This window comes from Hordeum vulgare, chromosome 1H, assembly GCF_904849725.1.
Source record: "Hordeum vulgare subsp. vulgare chromosome 1H, MorexV3_pseudomolecules_assembly, whole genome shotgun sequence".
In the NCBI taxonomy this organism is placed as follows: Eukaryota; Viridiplantae; Streptophyta; class Magnoliopsida; order Poales; family Poaceae; genus Hordeum; species Hordeum vulgare.
Genome location: NC_058518.1, coordinates 26,125,261 through 26,135,448, shown reverse-complemented (window position 1 = coordinate 26,135,448; position 10,188 = coordinate 26,125,261). Strand labels below are relative to the sequence as shown.

General features: G+C 42.4%; 1 protein-coding gene across 1 annotated transcript; it reads right to left on the bottom strand.

Annotated features, from left to right (window-relative positions):
- Positions 1 to 5,775: 5,775 nt before the first annotated feature.
- LOC123405531 (putative WUSCHEL-related homeobox 2) lies at positions 5,776 to 7,165 on the bottom strand. The gene is made up of 2 exons (XM_045099189.1): positions 6,358 to 7,165; positions 5,776 to 6,190 (listed from the first exon to the last, which is right to left on the bottom strand). Exons 1-2 carry the CDS (start codon positions 6,964 to 6,966, stop codon positions 5,954 to 5,956), a joined length of 846 nt encoding a protein of 281 aa, XP_044955124.1. The 5' UTR covers positions 6,967 to 7,165; the 3' UTR covers positions 5,776 to 5,953.
- Between the last annotated feature and the right edge of the window lie 3,023 nt (positions 7,166 to 10,188).

Genomic DNA, 10,188 nt, shown 5'->3' with positions numbered 1-10,188 from the left:
AATCGAGATCGACATCAATACAAAAGAAAGACAGATGATTCACTATTGATCAAGTTTGCACCCTACATCATATTTTTAAAATGTTAACATGTAAAATAACATTATATTCATATTTTACACATTTTTCTAATTAAATTTTATATATAACATGTTAAATTTGGAGTGGTGGTTTAAAAGGTTTGGTATTTAAAAAAATCATTTGATATGTACTGCGGGTTGATTAACCCAAATATCAAGGGATTTTCGTAAAAGTGAAAACCTGACTTAAAAGTGGGTTGTGGGTTAACTGCCAGAAGCAGTAAGGGGTTTTTCTATAAAATTGAAAATCTGACTAAAAACTGGAGTGCGGTTGATTATCAAAACATTTGGGATTTTTCTTGCAAAATAGCACAACAGACCAAGAGTACTTATTTCCTTTATTAGTCATTATAGATGTAAGTCACGTAAAAATCAATTTCAGATGAGTCGGCTATTTGCCCTTTATTTCGGCATTAAGGTTTGTGCTTCTTGGACTTTGTACTCCCTCCGTTCCTTGATATAAGGTGCATAAATTTTTGAAAAAAAAACCCAAAATATAAGGTGTATTGCGTTGCACCACTCATTTGGATATTTGTTATAGGGATTTGATTACATTTCCTTATATATGGGAAGCTCCTCTATTTTCTGATGTCAATTAGTCACGTGTAATCTCAACCAAAACTTGTGAATTTTTTCCTCCATGTGTGTTCTTTAATTTTCGTGCCAAAAACTATACACCAATATTAAGGAACGAAGGGAGTACTTGTTTTGTGTTGATTCTCTTGACTAACCACCAATTGAGGCGAGTAAATTCCTTGACACGTTAGCTGAAGCCGGGCCGATGGCCATCCCCTTTCTCCCTTTGTTTTTCTCCTGTTTTTTATTTCTTATGTGTTTTGCTCTTGATATTTTCTTTATTAGTCATTTTTTGCGTATAATTGGGATGTTGGGTGAGTGTAAATATCAACACACAAATACTATAAAATATATAAAAAATGCACAATTATATGATTATTCTCGCATACTATTCCCCCGTTCCAAAATAAGTGTCGTTACTTTAGTAAAACTGTATACTAAACCATCGACACTTAGTTTTGGATAGAGGGAGTGCAATTTCAGTGCAAATGTTTAAAAGGATGGGTTCCCGGGCTACACCCGAGCATCATACCTTGGGAAAACAATTCTGTCTTTCATTATTTTGACCGATGGTAAAAAGGCATATATTTTGAAAATGTTCATATAGAAAGATAACGTGTGGATAATCTCTTTTCTCATTCACTTTTTTAAAGCATATACTTTTATAAAATGTTCGCGCATCCAAAAAATATAGTTTAGTTGTTTCATAATTGTTTTAAAACCCACAACTTGAAAATGATAATTATTTTCAGAATGAGAAAAAGAAGAAAAGGAAAAAATCGAGTGAAACCAAGGCAAACAGAACGAATATTATTGTTATAATCAACATGTTACATATGATGCACCTGAAAGTTATGGTTTAATCAACTATTGCGTGTGACATTTGAAAACCCCCAAAATAAGTCATCCGACGTGAAGGAACTTAATATTCTCATGGGCTAAAAAATTAGGCAGATGTTTTTTTTTGCATGATTATACTTATAACTGAATGTCGATGCGCTCTCGTTGTATATGAATAGGTTGAGTACTTTCAACATATTGTTATTCCAACAATGTGCTCTCATTGTTATCGGCATCCTTGTTAATTTAACTATGCCATGACCAAACATGATCATCATGCAAAACATGAGATAGTTTTAGAGGCGAGACTATAAATCTGCTTGTTGTTTATTGTTCCACACATGCAACTTGGATTTCCTCCGAATCTCGTAGTTATTGTTTTTAGGGCATATCCACGCTACCTCTATTAACTTAACATGCACATATGTCATATCATTAAATGCCCACGACAACATGCATGAGAATTTTTTTTCCAATTATTAGTTGATCCCATACGCACATTCATCTCATCAAAGGTCCACTCAACATGCATGTAAAAGAGTTTCTATTATATTATGTCACTTTTTTTAGGATTTATACTATGTCACTTATATTCAAAATATTATTCAACTATGCAGTAATCAAATACAATATACAATATTCAGTTCTATTTTTCATTCATATATTATTTATTCAGCTACGCATGTTCAAATAACCAAATCGTTGAAAAATATTACAATTGTTTTCTGCAGCGGCGGGCGATGTATTTTCTTTAGTGTGCTATTGAGGTGGGGAAGGGCGAGGGGACACCTCAACATGCAAACATATATGAAATAATGACACACCTGAATGATTATTTACAATAAACATTTTTTGTTTTAGTTTTTATGTTATTCATCCAAATATTCATGTTTCAAATAATCTGATATAAAGTATATTGCAACCAATTCCTAGTGCAGGAGAAACTGGACATCGGGACATTTTGCGAACAACCCTTTTAGAGAGTTTGGCGAGGGACTGAAAGCACTAGGTTCCCTCGGGGTTCATCGTCGTGGGAGAAGATGAACTGAGGAGAAGAGCACACGGGTAGTACCCACGTTCAAGCTGTCGTTTACACCCTACTCATATTTGATGATATTTCTGAAGTAGTATTCAGTTATAAGTTGTTCATACCTCGTGTCCTGCTACTCCTATTTATATTATTGGTCCTCCATCCCCTTTGGGAAAGGACCTTCCCCGTGCCGGCCGGTATATAGCATGCTCCGTGGACCGTCCGGCTTGTAGCAGTGTGGGCGTGGATGAACCCGAGGGACGACATGCCTCTTACACACATGAATGATTCATTACAATAAACATTTTTTGTTTGTTTTAGTTTACATGTTACTCATCCAAATATCCATGTTTCAAATAATCTGACACGAAGTATATTGCAACCAATTCCTAGTGCAATGTGCTGGGCATCATCTAGTTTTTAGGGCCCCTTTGATTTGAAGAAAAGATTCCTGTGATGGTCATTTGATTCGTAGGATTGGAATCCTTAAGATTTTTTTCATAGGATCCATTTGTATGATATTTTGAAGTTCATCCACTAAGACCTCTTTGTAGGGTTCCCTTGTTTTTTCCGTGTTATCAAACATCCTCTTGAATTATGTAGAATAATATAGGACATGTCACCCTATTCCTGCATTTTAAGAATTCTGTGAAACAAAGAGGCCCTTGTTAGTTTTGGTGTTGTATTCTGCCAACTTATTTTGATGGTGTATTTTTGTTTGAATGCGTGTGGGTCATTAGTTAAAATAGGCCCTAGGAGGCCACACTTTCATGGCCTAGGCCGCCCATATTCATCTGTTACATTGGCCATTCACATGCTCATGTCACCCTTTTTTAATATTTTTTATACATGTAGCTAAGAAATTTAAATTTAATTAATAAAATTTAAAGCCAGGAATTTGAGAAAATGGTATTCTAGTACAAAACAATTGTTAGCAATTTTTTTAGAAAAATGTTGATAAATTAAAATCAATCGTGGCAATATAAAATGTTCTCGTGTTTCAAAACAATACATGCGATTATTTTACAAAATGTAAAAAAATTGTGTAATGTAAAAAAATGTTTTACATCAATAAATATACGAGGCATTTTATGAAAATATTCCCCGCACTTAAAAACGCGTTGACATTTTTAAATATGTTATATAAAACGATACAAAATGTATCATAAAAATGTTTATTGCATTTAGAAATATATGTGGCACTTTGAAGAAATTGTCACACGTTTCAAAATAAATATACATGAAATCTTCCGAGAATGTTAATACAATGCAAAAAATTGTTCGTGTAGTTTAGGAAAAAATTTATTGCCATTAAAAAAATGTACAACGTGTATTTGGAAATATGTTACCGCGTATTTAAAAAGTGTTCAAAACATGTATTTAAAAGTTTTCTAATGTGTATCATTAAAATATTTCACGTGTGCACTAAAAATGTACATTGTGTATGTTGAAAAAAAGAAAAGTGATAGACCGAAAAACATGCAAAAAACCGAAAACATAAAGATAAAAATGGAAAGGCAAGACCGATGAAATAACAAATAAAACCAAAGAAAAAAAGGAAAAAGAAGAGAGAAGAACCGCATATAACCGGATCTGGACGAACCTACATCACTCAGGAAAAGGACCTCGTTACTGGGCGGTCCCACTTGATGTTGCGATTTGGTAATTCATATTAGGAATCGACATCATATAGCCCTAGCGAGTGGCGATTCCTGTAGTCCTAGATTGAAAGGCTCGGCCAGCCCATGCCCTCGAAAACCTCTAGCAGCATCAGCGACACCATCGACATTGGTTGTGGCATAGCACGAACCTAAGCATGAGCCGTTTGTAAGCCGACACTACCAAAGAAAAAACTAGCGGTGAAAATTGGAGAGCACTAAGGGCGTGCGGTACGAACAGAAAGTTGAAGCTGCCATTGAAGACGAGCATGCAGCGGATAGGCTCCATCGACGCGAAGTACAACTTTGATTGTCCGAACAACGATGGCTGGAGCAACTCATGAGTGAACATCGAGAGCGGACGACGGACATGGCGGAGTGACGGACTTGTGGGACTAGGAAGGGGACTTGCAGCAATCGTCGGCCGGGGGGGGGGGGGGGGGGGGCTGGCCGAGGGGACTTGCAGCAATCGTCGGCCGGGGGGCTGGCCGACATGTTCCGGATTATAAACCATACAAAGTTTGATTCAAGATGTGATATTCGAAGTTAAAAAGAAACATGGAGGGCACGTCCTTCTCATACTCTTTAGAAGGAAACAAAATCTAAAGGAATAGAAATGTAGATGTGGGTCCATTTGGAATTGGACCGCACCCGTCCTTGGGCCAGCGCCGTTGGTTAATTATTACCCCTTACTTGAGTAATCCTTGTGCGTGCGGCTGCGCAATGTTGGTTGTCCATTCGTTTTGACTGTGCGTGTGATGGATGTTTGTTGGCCCGGGGGCCAGATGGGCCGGCGACAGGGAAGAACATTCTCTGCTTAAAGTTATTTTGATGTTGGTCCCATGGCATGTCAGTTAATTAATTAATTATAATTAAGTAACGAGCGGATATGCAGCGCTCCATACTAATCCATCAACCACTGGAACCAAATTAAGGCGGTGGTGAAAATTAAAAAATATTTATTTAAAGTACACACAGAGACAGAAGATCTAAAAAGATGTACCGAATTTTCTCAAACAAATCTTATTCTTACCATGGTGAGCATGGAGTTGGGAGACCCGGCCACTAGCTAGCCGGGGCAACAAGGAACATTTCATCCATGCATGCATACACGGTTTGAAGCTAAGATGTGGATGGTGCAAAAGCTACTTTTGTACTCCCTCCGTTCCTAAATATAAGTCTTTTAAGCGATTTCACTAGGGGACTACATACAAAACAAAATGAGTGAATCTACACTTTAAAATATGTCTATATATATCCGTATGTAGTCCTTTAATGTAATTTTTAAAAAGACTTATATTATGCATCGGAGGGAGTATATCCAAGGTTAGCTAGCTAGCTAGGTGCGGTAAGACGACGTTTCATGCGTAAGTACGATGGACCTACGTACGTACTTAGTCCTGGCTAGCCGGGGGCAGCATGCATGCATGCATGCACTTGCCACACCTTCACATTCCATAATGTCACTACACTAATCAATCAATGCATGCGTGCATGCATGATGCATTGGCTTCTCTTCCTGCCGCCAATTAATTACCTGCCTGGACTCCCACCACAGCACAGCGTCGATCAAGCTGAAGAGAACATGGTACGTATGCTAAAGAGGATTACGCTGATAATTAATCAACCAGAAATCGATGGGAATTACAAAGATACTACTACTGACTAGTATGACGATAGTACTTCTACCGTTCTACGTGCTGCTGCTGCTGCTGCTGCTCTACGTGCGTGCGACGTACGGGCTGCTCTACGTACTACTACGAGTCTACGGCTACTGCTGCTGCTCCTCCTTGATCGCGCCGGGGAAGAGGTCCAGCGTCTGCAGCCTCACCGGCCGCCAGAAGAGTCCCGTCGCCGTCACCGACGCCGCCTGGTCTTCCGTCGCCGCGGCCAGATGCTGCGGCTGCTGCTGCTCGTACCGCGACGGCCGGCACGTGTCCTCCACAACTTGGAAGCTGCCCAGCCTCCCCAGCGAGTATTCCGGCGATCCTACGACGACGCCTCCACCCTGAAGTCAGAATTTATAGTAGTATATATGAACCCGAGTCAGATCAGCAAAAGGTAAACGCATGCAGCATGCATGCAATGCAATGCAACTAATCTATGGAGGACAGGATCAGATCACAGGACGACGACAAGGTACGTAGCTTAGCTAGCGTAGGTGTGTTTGTGTACCTGATGGTGGAAGGAGAGCGGGGTGTTGGGCGGCGACAGCGAGGGGTCGGCGCACCGGCTCGCCGGCACGGCGGCCAAGGGGTAGCCGTACCCAGCAGCAGCAGCAGCAGCATAAGCGGCAGCTGCCGGGACGGTCGTCGGGAGCAGGTGATGGTCGTGGCCGCCGCCAGGGCAGGGGCTGGAGTAGTACTGCTGCTGCGGCTGCGGCTGCTGGTGCTGGTGCTGCAGCACCGGAGGAGGCACCGCGGCGCCGCCGAGGAGCTGCTGCTGCTGGTGGTGGTACTGGCCGGCTTTGGCGGCGGCGTAGTAGTGCGCGCAGGAGAGGAGGTGGTGGCTCATGCAGAGCCTGCGGCGGAGCTTCTGGCGGTCGCGCGCCTTGTGGTTCTGGAACCAGTAGAAGACGTTCTTGCCCTCGATGCGCCCGTAGTGCGCCAGGTGCGCCGTGATCTGCTGGATCTGCGACGCGGTCGGGGTGCGCAGCCCGCCGCGGTACATCTCCTCCAGGATCATCAGCTGCTCCGGCGTCGGGCACCACCGCGTCGTCCCCGTCACCACGCTCGTCGCCGCCGCCGCCGCCGCCGCCGCCGTCGCAGTCGCAGTCGCCGTCATCGCACCGACGCGCCAAGGATCAGGCTAGCTAGCTCTTGCTCGATCTTGCGGTGGGGTGGGGTGCGTGGACGACTGTGGAGGGAGAGACAAAAGGTGTACTAGGATGAAGAAGAAGAAGAAGAAGAAGGAGAAGAGAAGAGGTGTTTGTTTGTTGGTTGGGCTTGTTGGCTGGTTTGCTCCCTGTGTGGCAAGCCAAGGATGGCCGGGCAGGGTTTATTATAGGCGGCAGCATGCGCGCGGCCACACCCTCTAGAGTAGAGAGAGAAAGAGAATCTAGCTCTAGAGAGAGAGAGAGAGAAAGAAAGTGTGTGTGAGTGTGTGTGATTGTGTGTGTGTGTGTGTGTGTGTGTTAGAGAGGGAAGGGTCTAGAGAGAGAGAGTGAGTGCATGAGCGTGTAGAGTGACACAAGGAGGAATGGGCTCTAGCCAAGGGTGCATGCATGCATGCAAGAGTTAATGTGTGTGTGTGTGTATATGTGTATGTGGTGGTGTACCGTTGTAGGGTGGATTTCGTGATTGTATAATCGATTGCACCATGATGGTGGTGGCCGGTGTGTGCTCCGATTGGATGCATTTCTCTTGGAGACATTTTGGTTCTGTCGCTCCCTGGACGCACGTACCCGTGTGGTACGTACGATATATACGTGGTGATAGACAGTATATGCGGACTTATTTGCCGCTCGTGGTACTCGCATACCCAATATATACTCCCTCCGTTCCTAAATATAACACATTTTAGAAATTGTACTATAAGCTACTCCCTCCGTTTCTAAATATAAATCTTTAAAAAGATTTTATTAATGGACTACATACGGATGTATATAGACATATTTTAAAATATAGATTCACTTATTTTGCTTTGTATGTAGACTCCTAATGAAATATCTTAAAAGACTTATATTTAGAAACGGAGGGAGTACATACGGATGTATATAGACATATTTTAGAGTATAGATTCACTCATTTTGCTCCGTATGTACTGTTCTAATGAAATTTCTAAAAGGTCTTATATTTTGGAACGGAGGGAGTATATATGAAGACTAGGTGCGTATTGTCGCGCGGAAGCGGAATATACATGCATGCCAGTGGGTACGTGTTTTCGTCCGGCCGGGCCCGGACTGCACGTACGGACACGCCGCAGAGAGGGAGCAATGCGTGCATGTGAGGTTCAGTTAATGACTTAATGTTATATGTTGTATATATGCGTGTCCGTATATGTTGCAAAATTAGAGATAAACGCACGGGCACGGAGTTTCCCTTTGGAAGTTGAGTGATACTGCATTTACATACTTCTACGTAAAAGAAAATGTGGAGAGCTGAAATTCTTGTTATTAGCCTGTTTCGTAGATGTAAGATTATCGTGCAAAATTGGGCGAGCGAAATCGTGCCATGGTTGCAGAAGAGCTTTGCTACACATACGTGGAGGGGGGACTGATTTGTCACTTTGCTAATTGGCTACTGGTGGGGCTGCGGGGCCCACCCTGAAATGGGGGGGATTGAATTGTGGAGAAGGAAATTACCTAGGGGTACATACCTGGCTAAATTTCGTGTTTTGATTCTTTTGTATAAGATTAGCCGGATCTGACCCCGTCTGAGAAAAATTTCGGGATATGACCCTTTTGCCTACCATGAGAGATCTTGGCGGTACCCCAAAACATCCTATCCCCACAGACCTTGGCGGTAGGGCAACGGCTGGAAACGGACGACATGTCACGACCGTCAGTTGTTGTTGACGTGGAAAAGGGCCTACCGTCGGGACGTCTCACGGTAGGGTACCTACGCCTACCGGCAGGGACCCTCACGGTAGGGTCCTGGGGTGGATAAGATTAGGTGGTGGGTCATTGCTCCCCCACACCCACACATTCAGCCCTCACCTCTCCCTCGAGCTCAACTCCTTCCCCTTCTCTCTTCCTCACACAAGGCTCTCTCAAATCTCTCTCATTTGCTTGAGATTTGTCCGGTGGATTCATAACACTTTGATCACACAAGGTACCTCTCTCAGTTCCCTTCATTTTGATTGGTTGAAATCATTTATTTTAATTTTTAAGTGCATTTGCTCATTTTATTGCAACCCTAGTTCATCAAAATATTTTTCAAATCAATAAATATGATGCATTTAGGGTTATGTTGTGATTTCCCTATGTATCATGTGCCTACATTGTTAGGGCACCTAGATCTAGTGGTAGGGTTAGTGGTCATGTTAGGGATTAGTGTTAGGCTTAAGAAAATAATTAAGGCGATGATGATCTTAAATAGTAACTCCTCGAAATGTAGGATGGCATCGTTCATTTACCTTGAGGTTTCTGCTAAGGTGGCGACGAATCGTGAGCGCATAATCGAGGAAAAGATGGGCCCGTGGGTCGAAGCCGTTGATTCATTAAATGCCGTGTCGAGAGCCTTTTCAAAGTACTATTTCTACAAGGACTCTTCGAAAAATTTAATCAAAAAGAAGGAGAGGCCGATGACCATGCTCAAGAAGGCGGAATTTCTTTTAGGCGTGATCTTGCAAGGCAAATTGCATTGTGTACAACAAGGAAAGAATATGTTCAGATTGACGTGGAAAACCATGGCTAGGTCATCGATTGGTTACTGGGGCAACTATTTTTGCCGGTACCGAAGCAGGCTTCTCGTTGGGCATGGTACAAAGAAAGAAAGGATGTTATTTGTTGTAACCCGGGACCGTACGACAAATAGAATGGGTGTTCATTAGCATGAGGTTGTGTAACCTTTGTCGTTTGAACTATAGTGACATGTACCCCTTTGCTCACCTGATGTCATTTGAACCGTTACGAATTGTACACTTATCATTTGAACTCCTCAAGTAATTTGTTTTATATGTCATTTAAGTTGTGTTTTGTTGTATGTCATTTGAAGTAATCTTTCAAACCGTAATATTTATGTAGGATAGACAATGCATAAAGAGTCTGCAGGTAGCATATGATAAGTGTGTAGAGGAGCGACGCCGTTGTATGATGACGCAGCTTGAAGCATGGATAAAGAGTTGTGAGGAGGAAAATGCAGCTATGATGGATTTCAAAAAGTATCACTTTTGCAAAGGAAAGAAGAAACTTATAAAAAAAGAGAAGATACTCCATGAGCTGCAGGAGAAAGAAGATAGTTGTAGACATGCTTTCGCAATGGAGATATGGTTCTCTGTCAGCAAAGAAGAATTCCAGGAGCTGGACTTGACAAGACCCGGACAGGTCATTGGATGGGCAATCAA

What these genes read in the sequence shown, in the direction of transcription:
- LOC123405531 (XM_045099189.1), bottom strand. Translation starts at nt 6,966, where the DNA reads ATGACGGCGACTGCGACTGCGACGGCGGCGGCGGCGGCGGCGGCGGCG. An exon ending in CGCTCTCCTTCCACCATCAG is followed by an intron (nt 6,191 to 6,357) that starts GTACACAAACAC and finishes TTCTGACTTCAG; the next exon opens with GGTGGAGGCGTCGTCGTAGG.